The following is a 22,877-nucleotide window of genomic DNA, read 5'->3' as shown; positions in this document are numbered from 1 at the left end:
CATTTCAGTTGTGTGTGTTTGTACAAGCAGTACATGTAGGCCTGTGGCTTAAAGGTTCTTTTGCACAGTGATTCCATCTCTCCACTGTGGCAAAAAGTGCTGAACACTTATTAATTTTTTTCTGTGCATTGGTTTCACCTTTCTCCCCTGGTTTTCGTTAGGTTCTGAGCTCATGCCCAAAGCCCTCTCCACCAGGATAGTGGGAGGCATTTGGTGGTTTTTCACACTTATCATCATTTCCTCGTACACTGCTAACTTAGCCGCCTTTCTGACAGTGGAACGCATGGAATCCCCTATCGATTCTGCTGATGACTTGGCCAAGCAGACAAAGATAGAGTATGGGGCAGTTGAAGATGGAGCCACCATGACTTTCTTCAAGGTAAGGTTTATGTTCTGTTTGAGAAGAACCTGTATCCTGATTGTCTGGGGGAGAAAGCTGGTGCATCTTGCTGGGGAACACTTATTCCCACTGCTTTCGAAAGCAAATGAAAATCACTTTTATGAGGTTTTCCAAGACAGCAAAGTAAGCTAATGCTAAATCACTCATGGGAAATCAAAGTTTCTTTGATGATTGAAATTATAGCAGTGGAGTAGGTGAAGAGGTCTGAACACTTTGCTCAGACAGATCTATAGCCTTGTAAAAGAATTAATGTTATTTTTTTTTATAAGGAATTAAGAGTATGAGTTCAATAACATACTTAATTATAGTCTTGTTCAAGCAACTGGTCTGCACTAAGGACTGAGAAAAACCTTTTGAACTTAATATTTTGAGAAACTTGAATGAAATTTGGGGTCCATATAAAAAGCACAGTCTTTTTTTTTGTCTTTTTTTTTTTTCTATTCTTTTAACCTCTTATTAAGATCGTTCAATTTGAAATACAATGCAATATACTGCTGGATTGGAGAGAAATCTTAGCTTCATCAGGCATCTAAATAGGCTTAAATTAGTGAAAATTATGCTTGAAGGGAGAGGGGATGGTTTGTTGTATAACTCATTGTGTTTGATAGCACAGAGGTGTCTTGGATCTTCCAAAGAGAGAGGTGCTTAACAATATTTCTCTGATCTTTGGCATGTTTTGAACACTTTAGCTAGTATATTATGGTTTTATGAGTTGTTATGCTGTTGCCTAAAGCTTTGAAGTCGCTGTTACATTGGCATTTGAAATCGGACAAACTGAGGTCCAGTTGTAACTCATAAACTGGGGCAGAAACTGAAGAATGTGTGCTTAGTTCATTTTGTCAGATTCAGAGAGTAAAAAAAATGTTTAGCTATCTAGGCCAAATAGTCACTATTTAATCTTATGTACTTGGAGCCAATTGAAGTGTATACATAGTTTTAAATTTTCAGAATACTTATAGGGCTTTCAGCTTCTGCTTGGAGATAAACAACAATTCAACTTCAGTATGTCAGAATGTTTCAGGCTGCTTAACTTAAAACATACTTTGGGAGGGGTCTGACTATGTACCCTGGAATACTTGCTGGAAACGAAAATGATGAAGTTAATAAAAGTAAGTAATCAGAGGTCTTGATGTCAGGAAATAGATGAAGCTCTTCAAAATAGCAACACGGAAAGTTTAAAGAGTGAGGTTTTATAAGAGTCAAAATTATTGAAGTCTTGGGACATAAAGAGATGAAACAAGGTATCTATTTATTTACCAGAAAAACACTACAGGGCTTTAATTTTATTTTTGTCTGGCAGAAAGCTCTGAACTTCTTGTCTTTCAAATTTGAACTGTGGACTCTAAAATATTAGGAAGCAAGTTTAAATTAACAGTGCCTTCCGGTTTCTAGCAGCACTTTTGTCTGCATCTTCTTAACTTTTAGTTTTCTTTCTCCCCACCCTTTATTTTCTCATTTATTCGCTCTTTTTCCATTTTTGCTTGCACCTAGTCTGTGGGATTTTCAAGTACACAGAGACTATTTCTCTTTTTCTGGATGTTTTCCCCATCTGCATATTAATGTACTGCTCCCTTTTCTGCCCACTTCATTCCTTCCGCTCTCTTTCTTCTACTGGTTTTATTTATGAAAATATATTTTGTGTTTACGTAGTATATTGTATCCAAGAAATAGAGATTACTTTCCTTCTAATGCAATAGCAGTTCCACGTCTTGCACAGAAGATTTTTTTTGCAGTTGAAATAATCTAGACTTATACACAACAGATTTATGGTGTCAGACCACACAACGTGGTTTTGCTTTTAGTACGTTAACAAATTCACCTTCACTATGAATGAAAAGAAAAATCAGAACAAACCACAAAATTTCTTCATGCAGTTGATATGTTTTAGGTCAAATCCAGTTTTATTCAGCTGAACAAACATTTTTTGGACTTTACATGTGAAGAGATCATGGTTAGTAAGTGGTAAAAAAGGTGTTCAAAAAAAAAACCCCAAACAACAAAAAGGAAATGGGAACAGTATAAACTCATTTGATTCATTCAGTGTCCAAAGCAACTTCCAGCTGAAAATTACAGTTTGCTTGATGTAAACACTCTTCATTAGAGATACCTGTGTAAGGAATACAATCTAATTAAATATATATTCCATTAAAGATAAACCAAAACATTTACATACAGTCAATCTGTTAGAGTAAACTTTCTGGTAAAATTAGCTATTTTTCACTTAATGAGGTTAAGTTATCAGAAAATTGAATACTATCAGTCTGGTCAACATAGTATTTATATGGTTGTGAAATATACTTTGTTTTGTATGAGCAAATTGCTTCAGGAATGTAATTTACTTGTGTGAAGAAAAAGAAAATGCAAAAAAAAAAAAAAATTAAATTAAGACTGTAAGTGAAATTGACTGAAAAAGTACTACTACAGCTGAAAGACTCATAGATACTACTGCCAAATAATAATATAAAAAGCACTTAAGAACATGAAACTGATAAAAGAAGACAAAAACTATCAGAAAAACATGTTAAGTGACAGAAATTATACTGGATATAGGTAATAAAAAAAGTATAGATAGTACAGAAAAGGCAGAAGAGTTTGTGTATATTTTCCACTTTGTGTGTAAAAAAGGATAAATATTAACATTTTAAATTATTTTCAGAATACTTTCTGTTTAATCAGTAAGCTAAGGAAAGGTTTTTAATGGTATGTATTATGTTCTCTGATACATATAGAGAAGTGAGTATGAAGTAGGAAGTAACACTGCCTTTTTATATGGCATTAGGAGAATGATAAAAATTGTTCTGTCCTATTCTGGTGACCACACTTAGAAAATATGTTTAAAATGGAAAGAATTCATCAATGGTGAAAGAATTACTGCAGATCTGGAAATAAGCATTATAGTTAGAGGCTAAAGGAAATCTGTTTAATCTGCTGAAGAGAAGGTTAAAAGGTGACTTGATCACAGTCTGTAAATGCCTTAATGGGAATGAGACTTTTTGACAGCAGATGACTGTTTAATCTAGCAAAAAAAAAAGGCATAATGACATCCAATGTTTCAAAGCTGAATTTAGGCAAATTCAGACTAGAAATAAGGAACATATTTTTAAGAGTAATTAACCACCGGAGCAGTTTATTTAGGAAAGGGCTGGATTCATCTATCACATGCAACCATTGTGAGGAAAAGAGATACAACATGAAATAGCTTGCCTTAATTATATAGGAGGTCAGATGAGATTTTAGAATTCCCCTCCTACTTCAAAAATCGATTAGACTATGACTTCCGGGGGAGGTTGCAGAAAGATGATAGGGAGTATGAACTGATCATCTGTGTGTGTGTTTTTCTTTAGCTGCTTTGTCTTGTTTTAATGAAAGCGTATTGAGTAAAACAGTGACAGCATGTTAAACAAAAAGAAAAGAAGGCACCAGATGGTTTCCTGATGTTAAATGAAATTATTGTGTCTTGGTAATAGTTATTAGTTCCAATCACAGTGTGGCATCGTAGCTGCCCATAAGACTGAAAGTATTTTCTGCATAAATTATCTATATAGCAGACTATTGAATTATTTATTTAAAAAAAAGTTGGAACTCAGCCAAACCTGTGTGATGTTATTGCAAAAGAGGAGGAACCCAAATGAGGATCAGACTAACTGCTAAATCAAAATCTGCTGAAGTTGGAGCACACAGGGGATAGATGTTGAAAATCCTCTTACCCATGTGATTCCAACATCCTTGTGAAATAGCTTCAATAAGAAAGAAGAATGCTGTCTCAGAAATTTATTAAGTCCTCCAGATCTTGCATGCTTCCTCGTGATCTGAGTAACATAGAATCATAGAATCATTAAGGTTGGAAGGGACCTTAAAAATTATCATGTTCCAAGCCCCCTGTCATGAATAGGGAACTCTACCACTAGATCAGGTTGCACAAAACCTCATCCAACTTGGCCTTAAAAACCTCCAGGGATGGATCATCAACAACCTCCCTGGACAACCTATTCCAGTTCCTTACCACCCTTATAGCGAAGAATTTCTTCCTAATATCTAACCTAAATCTCCCCTCTCTCAGTTTAAAACCATTACCCCTTGTCCTATCAGTATCTTCTCTGATGAAAAGCCCCTCTCCAGCTGTCCTGGAGCCCCTTTGAAGTACTGGAAGGCCTCTTGAAGCCTCATTACCTGCAATATCTGTGGTCTCTCAGTCTATGTTTGTCAAAAAGCCAGTGTCTGTTTTCTTGCCAAATAACAGTTCTGAAATTAAGAACAAAGTTAATTCCACCCTGCTTCTATTTGGACGACAGTTGCTCATCCTCAAGCACAAAGAAACTACTATGGCACATGGGTTTATATGTGGTCTACAATTTTAAGCGTGGGTTGTTTGTGAAGTTGCTGTGTAGCTTTATTTGTCTCATAATTTTTCATGGATGTACCTTTCGGTGTTCAAACTTTTTTCTTTCTGTGCTTTTGTACAGTGCCATACACAACGGAACTATTCTCAGTTATGAGTACTATGCATTTGCATACCAAATAGTAAAAATCAAAGTAATTTCTCATTCTTTAATAGCAGTAGATTAGTGTCACTACTTATGGATCAAAAATTAAAGGTCTTTCAGCTCACTATCAGAGTCACGTATTTTATATCCTTGTTTTGCTGATAAGGAACCTGAGCACTTAAAGGGAATGTATCATTTTCAAGGTCACTTGGTGAAGAGCAGGGACAAATTCAGGAAAACTGAGTTGCACACTTTAGAATTATCTGATAGACTGTTCTACTTATCATTTACTTTTGCCAGTTTCTTTCCTTTTATTCTTCAAGATCGGCTTTTTAAACTCCAGATTTACTTTGGACAATATCCTCAATTTCTTGCTGCACTTCTTTGTCTCCACAAAGATCCATGCTGTTGACTCTTTCCAGTTCCCCAGAACAACCCAATTTACCCTAACCATTTTGTTAATAACTCCCTCAGGAAATGTTGTGGTGCAGCAATTCAGCACGTAGTGTTTATCTTCCTCTTCCAAATTCTCAACCTATTGTTGAAGGAAATACCATGAAGCCCTACCTATCCATTGCAAAATCTCAGAAATATCCTCCTAAGGCTGAAAGGAGTTGCAGTGCAAGTACAAGTGACAGACCCCCTGACATAAATGAAAGATTAGGAGCAGAAACAGAGGTATGAATGTCATTAATTTGTCATGAGTGATGTTGGCATTGACATGTATAAAGCCAGTATAACTTCAGTGGGTTTTTCATACCTGAGTTTGAACATTGCTGTAGGCAAAAAACGTTGAACAAATATGCGTGCATGTACTAAACTTTATACATGGGCATGCACACATATACCTTTAGTTGAATGCTGCAAATAAAACATTATGAAGTTTAGAAGTGCATAGAAATTATTTGGTGGAATTGTTGAAAGTTAAAGAAAGAAAGAAAGAAACACCACATCTGAGCTTCTCGAATATCCACTGACTGGCAGTGACAAATGGAGAACAATTTTTGAGTCCCAGGCTCTGTGTGCTGACCTGGATAATGCTTATAAAATAGTTGGTAACAGTACCACAGAAACACGTTCAGTTTGAGGTGAACTGTCTTTCTTTTGAACCTGAGAGCAGGAAGTAGAAGTTATTCACATAAAGAGCCTCATTCTAATCCTTTAGGTAAATGGTTTCATCCTGTCTTGACCCTTCCCCCTCCTCTGGGGTTATCAGAGCCGTCACTGTTCCTTCAGTAAATAAGTATGTGTGTTCAGTTGCTTGTTGCATCTCAGTGCAGAGGCATGAACCTAGAAATAGATGGAATCTGGTAGAACTCTATTACCTTTCCACCTTTGCATTTCTCCATGCTTTTCCTTTCCCTTTCCCCATTCCCCCCATTCCTCATTCCTTATTCCTTTTTTTCCTGTTTCTACATTATGGGCTAAAATAGATGAACACAAGGACCCCTTAACTTTAAATTTCTACAGAAATGTGTACTGCATTAAGCCTTATAACCAGACAGTTAGCACTCGTAATAAGCTACTGGATAATGTAATGTTCATGACTAATTATACTCCAAAATAACAGCATTCTTATTTATCAGTTATACCCGTCTTCAGCTACAGCACTTAGAAACTGATGAAACACATACAAATGGTTTTCAGGGTCCTCTCAAATAAATATTCATAACTTTCCAGTGAAAACAAGATCAGTCATTCACAATAATTAAAATATTGAATTAAATACCTAATATATGAATGGGGTCCCCAGTAGTTATTTTTTAAAAAAGTAAAAAAAGGACATAACAGAGAAACTATCTTCATCTTTGGATCAAGTATTTTCCATATCTCAGCATGTTTCTGCATTACCCCAAATATTCATAGGGGAAAAAGTTTTGTGCTCATCTCCTCACAAAACTCTCAGGTGAACTAAACTATGTAACCTATGGCCTGATTGCACTTTCTTTTTTCATAAGTATTTCACACTGTAGAGCTAAGATGAATATATCAGCAAGAAGCTGACATTTGTATTATTTTTCAAAATTTCAGCCACCCACAATATGCATTAATTAGTACATATACATTACTAATCCATACTGTAAATACATGATGCAGTTTGTCTAAATAAAGCTGATACTTTTCAGTGTATAAAGTTCAGGAAAATATGGCAAGATCTCATTTTCACTTGGATAGAAATACAGGATACAAGAAATAAGGAAAATAAAATTACTAATTTACTGTATATTTGACAAGCTTGCTGATATACAAATATTACATACATTATATGATATACAAATTTTATCCTGACCACATTTTGAGTCCTAAATTATGTCATTTTTTTTTTACCAGCAAAGCACAAGAATTTCTACTAAGTCTGATGGAGTTTAATCATTATTTAATCACTACAAATTGCTTTTGGTCATACCTCTCAACAGCTTTCTTGCTGTGTCATTTTGGGATCAACTAAAAGCAGTCTATCTGTGAGTAGCCCACTCTCTTGTCCTGCCTTCAGCCTCAAGCTCTGTTGGCTCTACATATCACAGGGCTGTGGCAAGAGTCAGTCTAGCTTTCTGATCCAGCTGAAAATGAATTGGTTTGTTATTGTTGTGTATTTATTTTTCAGTTGTGAAGAAAGCTGTTCTGGCAGCTAGAATGCCAGGACTGCTGAGAGGTGAGTAGAGGGTGTTCCTTTCCATGGCAGGGTGATCTTAGCACACCCTTTGGGACATGAATTCTGTTACCTAGAAATCTGGAGGTGTGAAGATGAGAAAACAACAGCAGTGTAATTGCTGATACTTCCAGAATATGTGTTTTCCTTATGCATTATTGTAGCTTTTGTCTTAACTGGTAAGCCATTATGTTTCCTTTCTCTCACCTGATGTGCTTCACTTTCTGACCTCTTCAGGGTCTTTAATGGGACTGCTGACAGCATCAGCTGTAAGAGAATGACTGACCTCTGTGTTCTGATCATAGATTTAGTTGTGAGGATCCTTAGAAAGGAATAACCTAATTGTTACTTAGCTTCAACATATTTCTCTCTTTCTCTTGCTGCTTTACCCCAAGAGGCAGGCCAAGAACACTTTCCTTTTCTCTTGTCTTTGCATGTGTAGTTTTTTTTAATCATGATGTTTGTAGATCATGAGCAAGGTGAGAAAGGCAACTGAACTAGATCACAGAGAATCCTTCAACTGCAACCAGCATTCTATGTGCATGACACATTTCAGAGTTAAGGTTTGTTTAGAAAATTGAGAACTTTTAAAACTATGAGTCTGAAAACAACAAAAAAAATAGTCTTGCTCTTCAATGCCAATAGCACTGAAGCTGTGTAAAATTTGCAGATTTGATCTATGACTCATCCTAGGAATGTGATTCACAAACAAATCTCCAGAGTGAACTGTCTTTAGGTTTAGCCAGTTTTATGTGGGTTTCTGCCATATAAGCAACCTTTAGCATTGAGTTCCTGCCCACTGACGCAGCCTGAAAGCTTCCATTAATTAGCAGAGGTGAACTTTTGGTTCTGCCTTCCCAGTTTATAGTATGATACTATTGAGATGTTGTCCAACTGCATTAGCATTGCTTTGTGTAAAGGAGTATTTCCAGTGCCAAAATTGCCCTGGATGCCACCTAGAGTCTTATACTGATTAATTTCTTCTCCAGTTATTCATTGCTCCAGACAGAATGCTTGTCAAGATTGTTTAAACCATCCATTTTGCAATACACCTATGGTGATAATTATATAAACTTTATTGGATATGGGTGCTTTATAATCAGTTTTCAGATTCTATGCATTAACTGAATTTCTATTCAATATATTCAAGATCCTTAATCTGAACAATATAGATTACCACTTTTGACAAAAAATATACTAAACCATGCTTTGGAATAATAAAATCATATAACCATTTAGGTTGAAAAAGCCCCTAAGATCACTTAGCACAACAGTTACCCTAACACTACAAAGTCCAGTACTAAACCATGATTGTAAATACCACATCTACATGTCTTTGAAACAAGCCAGAGGATGATGACTCAGCCACTTCCCTGGGCAGCCTGTTCCAATGCTTGACAACCCTTTTGGTGAAATTTTCCTAACAGCCAACCTAAACCTCCTCTGGCACAACTTGAGCCCGTTTCCTCTTGTTGTGGCACTTGTTACTTGGGAGAAAGCACCAAACTCACCTTTCTACAACCTCCTTTCAGGTAGTTTTAGAGAGCAATAAGATCTCCCCTCAGCCTCCTGTAGAGCCATCCTACTCTCAGACACATCCACATTTCCCCCCAGCTTAGTGTCATCTGCAAACTTACTGAGAGTGCTCTTGATCCCCTTGTCTGGATAACTGATAAAGATATTAAAGAGAACTGGCCCCAGCACTGAGCCCTGGGGAACACCACTTGTGACCAGTTGCCAGTTGGATTTAACTCCATTCATCACATCATTTTGGGCCCAGTGATCCAGCCAGTTTTTTATCTAGCAAAGTGTATATCTGTCCAAGCCAGGAACAGACAATCCTTTATGATCAGACCAGTCTACTAATTATCTGTCCACAAACACATCAAACCAAATATAAGCAATGTATTTCTTACTTTTTTCTTTTTTTTTTTTTTTTTCAGATATGACATATGATATTTCAATTTATTCATTATTTTACTGCATAGGAAATTAGTTTGGTTGTTCATTTGTTGGGCTTTTTTTCACATCTTGAAAGCTGAGGTAGTCACTCATAATAATAGTGATGGTCATAAATAATATGTTCTTTTAGGCTGAATTTTACTTACATTCTCATGATAGATATTTAAATTTAATTGGCAACCAATATCCAGGTACTTTGTTAAATGAATTCTGTTGTCATTTTGACTTGAAAGGAGCATGAGAACTTTTATTATATTAATATTATCCACATTTTCATTTATAGTCTGAGTTGGACTATGGCTGAACTTCTGGCCTGTATTTATAAATGTCATATTTAAAAACCTTGAACTGGTCCCAGTGAGTTTTCCTACAAGTAAGCCAGTAATTGGAAAATTGTCTTTCAAAAACAAATTTTAAAAATAACAATTTAAAAATAACAAATTATAAAGACAATCCACCATTTTGCTTTGCTCAGGTGAGTCCATATGCTTGATCATAATGAAGGTTGAATACATTTATCCTCCACCAGCAGGGCAGATGTTGCTGTGGCATCTGCTGTACAGCTTGTCATTTTTTATTTTTTTTTTATTTCTGAGTCCAATTATTTATATTTTTTTAAATTAAATTAGGGTGACAGATGCAGGTTTTTGATGTATGCATCAGTAATGCATTTTCATTGCTTGCATATTCCTGGAAGTATTTGGTAATCTTGACATCTTCTATGCCAGAATTTTTGTGGAAACTTTAAATTGAAGGGTACAGTTCAGCAAATTGGGTCAACAGAATTATTAAAGCTCAATAGGTATTAATAGAGAAATGATGAAAAATATGAGGATATATACAGATTAGCACTTATAAAAACACTTCCAGCTCCAAACATTCTAATGTTGTCATCCTCAAAGATAGCACTTGAATTTTCAAAATTGTGATACGGTTTAATTTACAGCTGTTACAGCAACCCTTAATGCATTTGGAGGAAAGGGACCATTGTCTAAAAGTGTTTGTTTGTTTGTTTTTCCTGGAATAAAAAAGAACACGAAGAATTAAGAAGCAAACGAATTGGCACAGTAAATTTTTAGAACATGGAATCACCTTTAAGCCTGAAAATGACAACAGTGCATGTGTATGGAAGGTTAGTAGGCTTTATATAGTTTTAAGTATATTGTTCCAAATGCATTGTTTCTGTCTTGTGCAGTTTAAGGCTATATTTTTACTAGTAAATAAAACAAGCCAGAACTATTTTTCAAGTCAAGGTCACTGGGCTAAAATCTCTTTTTGGAAGCAGCCTTCCAATACCTGAAGGGGGGTTACAAGAAACCTGGGAAGGGACTTTTTTTAAGGACATAACAAGGGGTAATGGCTTTAAAATGGAAGAAGGGAGACTTAGGAAGAAATTCCTCTCTGTGAGGGTGGTGAGACACTGGAACAAGTTGTCCAGGTACCTTGTGGATGCCCCCTCCCTGCAAGTCTTCATAACCAGGTTGGATGGGGCTTGGAGCAACCAGGTCTAGTGGGAGGTGTCCCTGCCCATGCAGAGAGGTCACTCTGTTATAGGACACCACTAGGTTGATTAGGCAGGATTTGGCCCTAGTAAAGCCTTGTTGGCTGTCTCAAATCACCTCCCTGTCCTCCAGGTGCCTTAGCATAACTTTTAGGAGGATCTGTCACTTGATCTTCCCAGGCACAGAAATGAGGCCGACAGGTCAGAAGTTCCCAGGGTCCCTCCTCTCTGCCCTTTTAAAAATGTTTCTGTTTTCCAGTCACCAGGGACTTCATCCAACTGCCATGACTTTTCAAATAACCATGGAGAGTGGCTTGGTAACTATATCAGTCAGTTCTCTCAGGACTCTGGGATGTATCTCATCAGTTCTCATAGACTCACATATATTCAGGTTCCTCAGGTGGTCAGCAACCTGTTCTTCCCTTACAGAAGGAGGGACTTTGCAGCTCCAGCCTGTGCCTTGTGGTCTATCCACTTGAGAGATTTGGGAAAAGAAGTTGCCAGAGAAGAATGAGGCAAAAATATTGAGTACCTTAGCCTTTTCCACATCTGTTGTTAACAGTTTGATAGTCTTGTTCATGAGGGTGGTGAACTTTTTTTGTGGAAGTAACCTGTTAAAATATTTATACAATCTGAAAATCCTAAAATGGAACTACATGCTTACCTCTTATTTCAAAGTCATTGTGAATCTAGGCTTAAAGACAAACAAGGAAAAAGAAAGCAAACAAAAAAAAGAGTTAATTCCAAGTAAAATTATAGACAGAAGAGTTTGTGGCCATTTAACTTAAAAGAATCTAAAATTTCACACACACACACACACACAATTAGTTAAATGTTACACATGGAGAAGCTTGGATTAGAGGAAAGCCAAAGTAAAATTCCAAAAACAACACCAAGGGTTGAATGGTTTCCAGTTGTTTTAAATCAAAATGCTTTATTTGATATTAAGCTTATATATGCAGTGGTTTTCTTTTTGTCATGCTGGTGTTTCTCACAACATTATAAATGAGGCTTATTAGATAGTTTATATTACTTACCTTTTTAACTTCAAATGAAATATTTCATTAGTATAATATGTGTCAAGAAGAAATTATTTCGTTTCCCTTGAAAAAAATATATCTTTGATGTCTTTGTATTCAGGGACAGCAAAACAAACATTTTCTTTGCTCTAATGTGTTTTGCTGAGCTGTAAATGTATGTTTGGATTATGTTTTAAGTGATGACTAATTTCAAGGTCATTTCCATGGTGAACATGTTGTATTTTGAGATGAATTTTTAAAGTGGGACCCAGAATGACTCCTCATTTACTTAAAAAATTCAAACCCAGATCTACTTTGCATAATTTTACATGGGGAACATGTCGGTATAAGAGGAATAAATGCTTTTCTTCTTCACATACAGATACCTAAATGATGACTACTTGTCTGTTTGCATAATTTGCACAGAGCATTTCCCCTGAAGGTATAGGAAACACTGCTATTTTACTGCACTTCTTTTGTTGAAAAGGAAGTGGTGTCATTGAATAGAATTGCCTCATCAGACACTCTACAAAAGTGCCAAGTTGTAACAATCAATAGGGAAATAGCAGATGTGAAGGCTAGTTGGCATCAAATAATATGAGTGGAAGACTTTCCTATGGGAAAGAAAGTGTTTCGTTACACTTCATCTGTACTAAGAATATTGGTTCCATCAGGCTTTCATTAGAATGAGATGGCTTTCATGATGTCTTTTATGACTGCAGCTCTGAAAGAGTCTCTTTAACAACACTTAAGAAGTTGGATAGATATCCACCTGGGAAACTGCACAAAGTGATCAGGATATTTTTAAACCGGAATGTGGCAATTCCTGCTGTGAAGAAAGCAGATCCAGTGCAATGACTCTGGGACAAGAACTGGCTCCCTGGGTGATCCCTATAGTGTAGATTGAGAGTAAATGCTGATTTTGGAGCATGTTCATAGGAAAAAAACCCACAAACACGTTATGCTCTGGAGCATAAATATGTTGAGACTTTTGTTAAAAAAATCCTTGTTTTGCTTTTAGGCTTTGATATTTATGTTTCTTTCTTTTTCTGAACAGTATAAGCAACTATTCAGTGTTTGTCTGCACAGAAACTGCTGCAGAAAAAATGAGTTTCAATAGATTAATCATGTGAATTCTTCTTAGAAAGAGTGTGCTACAAGAAATGGCAAAACTAGAGAGTCAGTAAACCGAGTGATGTTGAGCTGGCAAGTCAGTGGATCATTGCTAGTATTTGTCAGCATGAGAGTTTACAGTTGCTGATAGCAGTTGAATGTTTTTATGAGCAAGCTGTAAAAAAGAGCAGGTGTTATTGAGGAAAGAATATTTGGAGGGAAATATTCACTGATGAAAGATCTTGTTCATTCGTTTGCAGACTTCTGAGATGCTTCAAGAAGGTGAATTAAAGATTTTGAGTACATGACTGAACATGGAGGTTTTTACCTAAAAAATCCCCAAAAAACCCCAACAAACCCAGGTCCTTAGAATATCTCTAGTTACAGGGATAGATACATGTTTGTTATAAAACATTAAATCAGTTTTCTCACCTCACTGATCCTTACATTAAAATACTACTTATTAAAAGCTCTGCCATGATCTGCTCAATTAATCCTTAAAGCGAATTACACTTATTGGCAATGTGGAGGAGGAGTCAGCATTACTTATCTAAAAGAATCTTTCTCCCTGAAATCGGGCATAATTGAAAATGAATTGACCCTGGCCCCTGAGTTCTGTTCACACTAATAACCAAATGAATGCACTAGAGCACACACTGAATCAAAGGCTGCACAGAGAGCTTAGATACTTCTTGCCAGAATGGAATCTGATTTGATGAGTACCCTGCAGTGCTTCAGCTTCCAGTGCCTCCAAAGTTCAAACCAAAGGGCAGAACTGAGAGCTTTGAGAGCCTAAACAAATATGGTGTCTACCAAGGTATTTACCTAGATAGCTCTTTTGTCTTGGAATGCTGTGTAATAGTGTTTACAAAGAGTTGGTTCTGCCTCCAGTGCTTACATATGTGCTTAGGGACAACAAAAAAGTAATTTTGCCTTTGGCTTTAAAGTGGAGCTGAGGCTTCCTGTCGTGCAATAGCCCAAGGCCAAATATTTTGTACCTAAAAAACCATAGACCAAAGCATCATCAAAATCTGTTATAAAATCTCTTATATTTTGCGTCTTCTTTCAAACAACAATTTATCAAAGGAAGCAAAACAGAATTAGCAATGAAATTTAGAACTGTATCTAACATGCAAAATAATTTACAACCTGGACTTTTTTAGGCCCTTATTTTAGGTAGTAAATCTATATTAATGATGGAGAAAATAACTGTATTATACTGAAAAAGTCAAATGTCAGCTTCTTGAAATTATGAACAACATTAAGCACTGGAGGCTGAAATCTTCAGTCTTCTCAGTCCAATAGGAGTGGTCATGGACAAACTTTTATTTTTCTGTTGCTGTATTACAGTGTTTCTGTACTTACTCAGAAACAATCAGACACCCTTTCAGCCAACCATATCTCCTGTGTGCACTGAAATTCAGGGTCAAGCTTACCTGTAAGTGAGATGACATGTAAGTGATCTGCCTCTGACAGCTATTCAGCTGCTCTAAAATCTGTCAATCAAGATTTCTCTGTTCCTTTAATCAAGACCCCCTCCTTTAATCAAGACCCCCTGATATATTTTTAGTTCACTTATTCTATCTTTTTTTATAAAAAGCACTGAGTATTATTTTCAAAGTAAGAAAATACAATGTGAATACATGTAATGTGGAACATATTCTCTAACTGTTTTTGCATAAATCCCCTTGAAATTAAGCATTTTGCAAGCTATCATAAAAAAAAGAGAAAAAAAGGAAGATCCCTATAGACCAAGGTTACTTACAATCTTTGATTGACAGTACACGTATCTGTCTTGTTTATTAAATATTGCAATTTAAGTAATTAGACTATACATCTGTATTATTTTTCACAAGAACTCTCCTGACAGTTTTCTCATAACAATGAGCATTTTAATTAGTTACCAAAACAAGAAAGTCCAAAGAATTAGGTAGAACTTCTTTTTTTCCAGGAACAACATGATGTGATGCAGGTGAAGATGAGAAGTAGAACTGCTTCAAAGCTCAGCTGCAGGAAACTTAAGGCATGGATGCAGCCAGATGCCAAATGCAGTCAGAAGAGTGTTTATAAGAAAAATGTGATTCTGCAGTTAGAGTAGGATAACTTTTTAGCATAATCCTTAATCTAAGAATTTGCTTTTTTTCATACTCCCATACATTATAAAAAACAATTGTATCAGGTGAAAGTTTGTAAACTTTTTTTTTTTTGAGAACTGAGTTTTGTATCCCTATGTAACTAGGTCCCAATGAATTGTACTGAAATTTTCCAGCTAAATTGATGAGTATTAACCTGCAACTGTAGGCATCTATATAGAGTTACCAAGTATTGGTTCCTCTGAATTTTTTATTTAAACTGGTACGTTCAGAGATCCACTTTGCCAGAATATTTTCTGCTAAATTGGTCAACAGAATATACATGAAAATCTGCTGCAGGATGTTCACAGATTATTGAAGCAGAAACATACAGAATGAACACAGCAATGATGTTGCTGGTACCATCAAATTCACGCCATTAATATGTTTGGAATATTGTTTTACTGAAGCAAGGAATTAACAGGAACTGGGATTTGAAAGATCTCAAGGAATATACAGATTCTTTTATACCTTAATTAATACTTAGGAGGCACAGAATAATGCTCATTTCCTCCCTCTATCCCCTTTGTGGCAACCATACCACTCCTTTTAGATTGATAACATTCAGCTCTGTCTTTGGTTATCTTAATGGTCTTAATTGCTCCAGGTCAGTTTGGTCCCTCGAGATATTCTGAAAAATTAATTATTAGATTAGAGCTCATGCTTCTGAATAATTATGCTTTAAATTCTGCCTAATAAGACAATTATTTTAGTTTTGCTCTACTGGCAGAAAAAAAAAAAATTAAAAATCCCATACACCAACACACTTTCTCATGAAAATAGTATCTTGTTTTCTCATCTGTTTACAAGACAATTATACCATGCTTATTCCTCTGTTAACTTCAGAGACTTGCAGCTCAATTACTGGCTAACTATCATTAGTGATAATGGCTCCCATTGTAGGGTTTTTTTGTTTGATTTGTTTTTATTCTTTTACATTTGTTTGTCTCCAATATTCTAGGCACTGCATTAATGAGGGTGTACCTTAAAACAATAGTGCAATCCAAATAGTGAAAATTTGGGTGAAATTAGATACATTCTGGAACTCATAAAAGGCACAAAATCCTGGTTGGAGTCCCTGCTATTCACATGATAAGATATTAAGAGGCAGTAGATGCTCTGAAGCACTAGCGGTCTTAATTTTGAAGTTCATAATATGTGGAACTAGCTCTTGAGTCTAACTTAAAACATATTTATGTTCACAAAGTTTATATTCTGTCTTAAAACACCACCAAATCCAAGGGAACCAGGCTGTAGGATTTTCTTATAAGGTCTTATGAGGAGAAACTGAGGGAGCTGGGGCTGCTCAGCTTGGAGTAGAGGACGCTGAGAGGAGACCTCATTAATCTCTACAGCTACCTCAAGGGAGGTTGCAGGGAGGTGGGTGTTGGCCTCTTCTCCCTAGTGACTGGCAATAGGACAAGAGGACGTGGGGTCAAGTTGCACCAGGAGAGGTTCAGATTGGATATTAGGAAACGTTCTTTCACTGAAAAGAGTGGTGAGACACTGGGGCAGGCTGCCCAAGGAGGGCTTAGGTGCTTTAATTTTATGGCTGATTTTCTTTTCTAAGGCTATATAACAGTATAGTTGTATAGATTATATTGGTCCCTTTAAAACATTTATATTTACTGATTTAAATGTAAATGTTTCTTCTTACAGTTTCATACTCTAAAGGTTATATGTAGTGTTGAAAACAACTTTATTAAATTTATTTAAAAAGCTATTTTCAGACTTAACAGTCTCAGCTGATTTTTTTGTGTTTTATTCCTGGAAATGTAACAAGATCATACTATAACTTGGTTTCTTGAAAAATTCTCTTTAAAGTAGGACGACTGAGTAGTAGAAGCCCACACAAGACATAGCACAGTATATTTTATGTGTATCCAATTCTGTTGTGCTTCTTAAAGTTAAAAATTGATTTGTTAGGCTCAGTTATCATTTTTAGTCAATAAAGAAGAAAATTTTCAGATTCAGTTATGCAGCATTTAAGTTTATCCGATTTCTGCCTATAAAACAGTTTTATGGAGTTACTCTTATCAGAAAAGTAAAATAAGCTGGATGTGCAAATATTAATAGTAGTGTTGTTTTTGAAGTACTCTCAGATAATTTCATGTAAACAAAATCATTATTTCCTTTCTTAATATCTTTAACATTTAGTGTTTCTTTAGGTGTTTTTAGGGCATGGTTACAGCTGAAGATACAAGCTTGTAAAAAAATAAACCTATCACTTAAATCACAGCTGGTGGAACTACCACAACAGGTCTTTAATGTTTCCTCCCCAACAGCAGGACTCCTCTGTTGTTGGACATTATTGTAAAGATGTAACATCTGTGTTATACCTTTCCATCTGCCTAACATTGATATTTATCACAGATAGCAGAGAAATAAGTGCTTATTAGGTGGCCCTAGATCAGAACAGTACAATCCTTTGAAAAAGAGAAGACAACTTTCTGATTATTAGGCTCCAGGCCTGAGGTTTAGGAGCATTTTTTTTTGTTGTTGTTATTCTTCAGAAAGATTCACTTTTAATTAAATACTGTGACATTACATGCAATGTTTTTTCCTCATTGTATTTCTAATCTCTCTGATCCCTTTCTGTCATTTCTGCACAATAATGAGACTGTTAAATACAGCTAGACCTAACCCTAAGCCCTTAAGTCAGTTATGCTGAGCCCTCTGTCGTTAGTCTTATGGCCCTTTTGTTTTAAGTTTTTTATGGTTCAAAGGCATTCAAGTCATGGTGTAAAGCAATTATTTGAATTAATTTTAAGACATGAATTTTATGCGACATTGATGCTTAGCTTGACATGTACTCTAGTTTCCCAAACCTTTCATAGCTTAACTTGGTCTTTCCTTTGCTCCTAGACTACAGAATGCCTAGTTATTATTCTCCTTTAGATCCCAATTTAGTAGGTATTAACCAAGATAAATAACATATGGCCAGTGACATCCTACAACATGCCATTCCTTAGATCTCAAGTGACTGCATTTCATTCCAGGCCTTGAGAATGCTTGACAATAACTAAAATTTGTATTTATGCAAGCAACAAAAAATTATCACCTTAGATTAAGACTGAAAATAAAATACATTCATTTTTATTCTCTCCTTTCTCAGTGGAGAGGATGGGGAGTAACAGAGGGCCCCATAAAAGTCTGTTCAGGCTCAATGACACACTTTCCTAGGTTAGGTAAAAGTGGAAGGTGCAAGTCTTTCCCTGCTTCTTTCTTTATTTCCTGAGGCTATCTGAAGTTTTTGCAAGGTGGGAGGTGTATGGACAGTGAGTGCTCAGGGTCCTTAATTTTCACATTCTTTTCCAGTGCTGATCTCTAGTGAAAATATCTTGTCCTTTCAACCGAAATTTCTCCAGGGTTTGTTTTTTTATGTAGACCTCCTTTGAGATATATGCCAGTTATATACCTCACCCATGTTCTTTAAGAATTCAGATGTTCCATGTCCTCTTTCTTTTGCTCTTTCTAGTTGACCAAAACTGTAGCTTTAGTTTTACAGGTTATCAATTCACACTACTAGAATCATTAAAACAACATCATGCCATACTAATCTCTGTTTTTAAATACACTGTCCAAGTACTAACCAGAAACGTGTTTTTCATACAGTAAAAAGTGCTGAAGGAAGTATTAATTTATTACACAGTATTCTTATTTTAAGATAAACTGTAGGGTTGATGTATTGATGGTAGAGTATTAATTTTGCATTCTGTTTCATGGTACTCCTCCCAGATTTACTTATCTAAAATTACTCAAATGAGATTCTGTATCCATCATTTCTTCTCCTAAAATGCCACCTGTTCCACAGATAACTTATGACACTAATCACTGCTTTAGTCAAAGTGCAACATTTAAATCCTCAGTTGCCACCTGTCCCTGCACTCAGCAATTTCCTTAGTTTTCTAAGAAATTTCGGTTTTGGTGTTACACAAAACTTGCTAAATCTGGCTATTCTGAACAGCTAAGTGTCTTCTAAGTCCCTTCTGGGCATAATATTCCTCCAGTGACTGGTCTGGAAACAGGATGACTACATCTTCCTTTTCTCCTACAGTGACAACAGTGATGTTATAGCTTGGTTTATCTGGTGACTCCATTAGTAGAACATACATTCAAAGAATACACATTTTTAAATGTTAAGATATTCAGAGAGAACTCTTTTGGTCTGTACCATTTACAGTATCCCCTTTATGAGGATTATTATAAGTAGAAGAACAAGTAGATTAATAGATTAACATTTTAGGATAGGAGAAGGTAAAGAAGGCACTTCACACAACTGAAATTTCAGGATTTGCTCCGCTAGAATGAGTATGTTTCATCCCAGACAACCCTTTCTTACTCAGTTTAGTCAGGTGGAGTCTAAGTTTTCTGTCTTTTTGTCAATGAGATACATTCAGCATGGAAAAACATTATATACCACTTATTTCTGACTTATATTCATAGTGTGTTAAACATTAATTTTGTTCCAAGTTAGTCTTTTATAATTTTTCCATTTGTTTCTCTGTAGTAACTTGAGTAGATATACTACCATCCTTTTTGGTATGATGTGAAAGATACAAAGAGGAAGAAAACTGAGGCCTCTCTACTTAGAACAATGAACATGAATGTTTTTTGTTAAAAAAGATAGCAAAAAGAAAGAGAAAAAAGATGAATTTTCAACTTCAATGCAAGCTATGGTTTTCAGACAAACTAGGGTTGCTTTAATTTATAGTCTGCCAACTTGAATAAGGTATTTAACATTGTAATTACTGGAGTATTCATGTTCAATAATTGCTATAGCACATCTGCAGAGTCTAATTCCCCTGCCTTAATATTTGTAAAATATGCAGTAAATTTTCTGTTCAACATTTTTAATCTTCTATTTAGAAAAAGTAAACATGCAAACCAAAAAACAAAAGTCCAACAAAATGTGATTGAAAAAGTATATATTAAAATAAAAAAAAAACACAGTAATTATGCTTATTGCTGTGACTTACTATATTTTACATATTACTGCGAAGATGCTGAAGTGCTCATATCACCATATAGAAGTACCCCATTAGTTAAAACAAACAGAAAAACAAAGAAGCCTCCCTGTTAGAGCTGTTTATTTCTTCCATCAAGTGTATCCCTAAAAAGAAGAAATGAAGTGAGGAAAAATATGCTGCTGGTATAAATGAATCTGCCCTGTGCCAGAGAGATTGTATCTGGATATTTGCTTTCTCAGGGAATACTTTTCCTGATCAATCTAATCAATTAATTACCTCAGATCTAAAGGAAGCTTGTTCTGAGGTCATAACATTTAGTTTTACAATGTGGTTAAAATATTTTTCTTTAACTCTTCTAATGAAGTAATGCTAGTCTAGCAGCTGTCACTTCCATGGTCAAAGGCTTGTGAACACGTTTGAATGCTAGAAACAAAACAGTGCTTCTTTAAGCTTTGCATGGAACTTCTGTCTCTTTCTACAATATAGCACCTATATAGCACAGATAGCACTTTCATTCTTGATTACATCTTTCTTGGCTTGTCATTTACACTTTGGAGATGAAGAATTCCTTTCACAGCCCAAAGCTTGATTTTACACTTCACATATGTGATACTAAAAGACATCAGCAGTCCTTATGACCACATCTGACTTGTTACCTCTCTGTTGATGTTCCATTTTTTTCAGACATCCAAGGTGCCAAAGGATGCTGTTAATCAGTAGACTGTTTTCTGAGCACTAGATTCTTAGTTGACCCTTACAGTTGCAGTATTTCTCACTGTCATTCATTAGCTTTCTCTTGAATATGATCCCAGGAAAAAGAGCTGAGTATTCCCCATCACTAGTATTTAATGACAATGAAAATGCCAATAAAAATTGTAGCAATGCCTTATTATAAAATCAGATAAACGAGTCATTAGAATTACTGGCTGCACTACTTCCTATTCACTGCTACAAAGTAAATTATTATCAAGCAACTGCCTCTTCTCTCATTAATTTGAAATTTCTGTTTTTAAATCTGTTTCCTGTAATATAGCATGGTCTGCTCATAAAGAATATTTTGAAGATTAAGGTCATTCACTAAAGACAAATTGCCAGATAATAAGTATACATTTAAAAGACCATAAATGAAGATCAATGATATAATTAAAAGCTAATTATGAGGGGAATGCTTTAAGGGAAAAGAGCTTATCTTTCCACAGATCTTACTGTAGAGAAGCATATAATGTTTAGTTCAGTCTATTTCCTCTCTTTGTCTGAGGTTATCATCATGACATATGGGAGATTATCACTAGCTACGTGCCTTTTCAGATACACTGTTCAATGTCCATGCATTCACTGGGATGTCTCCAAAGTCTGTATCTCAGCAGGCATAGTAATCTTGTTCAGATTACTTCCCTTGTGCCGAATTAACCGATCAAGTGAGGGAGCTTTTTGCCTCTCTGTGAAAGCACACACTTTAGCTAGCATCACAGAGTCACAGAATCACAGAATATTAGGGGTTGGAAGGGACCTCCAAAGACCATTGAGTCCAACCTCCCTGCCAGAGCAGGACAAAAAAACCCAACCAACCAACCAAACCAAATCAAACAAAAAAAAACCCCAAAAAACAACCAAACAAAAAACCCTAAACAGGGCAGATGACTCATAAAGGCATCCAGATAGGTCTTGACAGTCTCTAGAGAAGGAGACTCCACAACCTCTCTGGGCAGCCTGTTCCAGTGCTCTGTAACCCTGAGTAGAGAATTTCTTCCTCGTGTTGAGGTGGAACTTCCTATGCTCTAGTTTGAGTCCATTGCCCCCTGTTCTGTCACAGGGCACAAGTGAAAAGAGGTTGTCTCTGTCTTCTTGATGCCCAGCCCTCACATATTTATAGACATTAATTGAATCCTCCCTCATTCTTCTCTCTAGACCGAAAAGCCCCAGGCCTCTCAGCCTTTCCTTGTAAGGCAGGTATTCCAGTGTATTTGCAATGGTCACAGGTAAATTCCAGAATAGAACAGATTCTTAATCTGTATGTAGCTGGTAATGTAGATGAGTTATAAGGATGAATAAGAACAGGTAGAAATTAGTAATCTCAAACAGAAAAGTGTAGACTTCAGTGCTTTAGATTATATATATGTGTGTGTGTGTGTGTGTCTGTGTGTGTAAATAAATAAATAAATAAAAGTACATTTGTTTCCTAAGCCTAATTTCTACCTGCAGTTTTTTAAGTCTCTGAGGCCTTGGAACTTACCTGGTACTCTTGTGATTTTGAGAAAACTGTAATTTTCCGTAATTATGGTATGTCACCATATAGACTAATTAAACTACCCTGTAAGGAAAAATATATGCAAAAGATTAAGTAGAAGTTTAAGTTGTTTTTTTTTTTCTTGTGTGTTTCATAACTACTTCCAAAGAGTGTGGGATGCACTGGTTTTAATGTAGGTATGAACTTTTCTTTGGTTGTTGTTTATGCCACAGGTAAGTTGTGTAGGCCCACAACAAAGTTACACAAAGGAACAAGAGTGGCTTTCCCTCCTTGGTGCTGATCTCATGCCAAACACAGCCTAAATTATGACAGCTGGTTGGTTATGGCTCCCAACAGTGCTTTGTTAGCAAGAAATTGTCTGAGCACCCCAGCACTCCAGCCATGCTGAGTGACCATAT

General features: G+C 35.9%; 1 protein-coding gene across 4 annotated transcripts in view; it reads left to right on the top strand.

Moving 5' to 3' along the window:
* The window catches only part of GRIK2 (glutamate ionotropic receptor kainate type subunit 2), a 358,302-nt gene that overhangs the window by 278,462 nt on the left and 56,963 nt on the right, over nt 1–22,877 (top strand). For 3 of the 4 annotated variants that reach the window (XM_051614110.1, XM_051614109.1, XM_051614114.1), the window contains one exon: nt 162–379. The exons of the other annotated variant lie outside the window; for it this stretch is intronic. In XM_051614110.1, coding sequence (XP_051470070.1) covers nt 162–379 — 218 coding nt within the window. The remainder of the gene's footprint in view (nt 1–161; nt 380–22,877) is intronic. 4 annotated transcript variants of the gene reach the window in all.

Source organism: Apus apus, chromosome 3 (genome assembly GCF_020740795.1).
Source record: "Apus apus isolate bApuApu2 chromosome 3, bApuApu2.pri.cur, whole genome shotgun sequence".
In the NCBI taxonomy this organism is placed as follows: domain Eukaryota; kingdom Metazoa; phylum Chordata; class Aves; order Apodiformes; family Apodidae; genus Apus; species Apus apus.
Note: the sequence above shows the minus strand (reverse complement) of the source record. Positions and strands in the feature narration are given on the sequence as shown.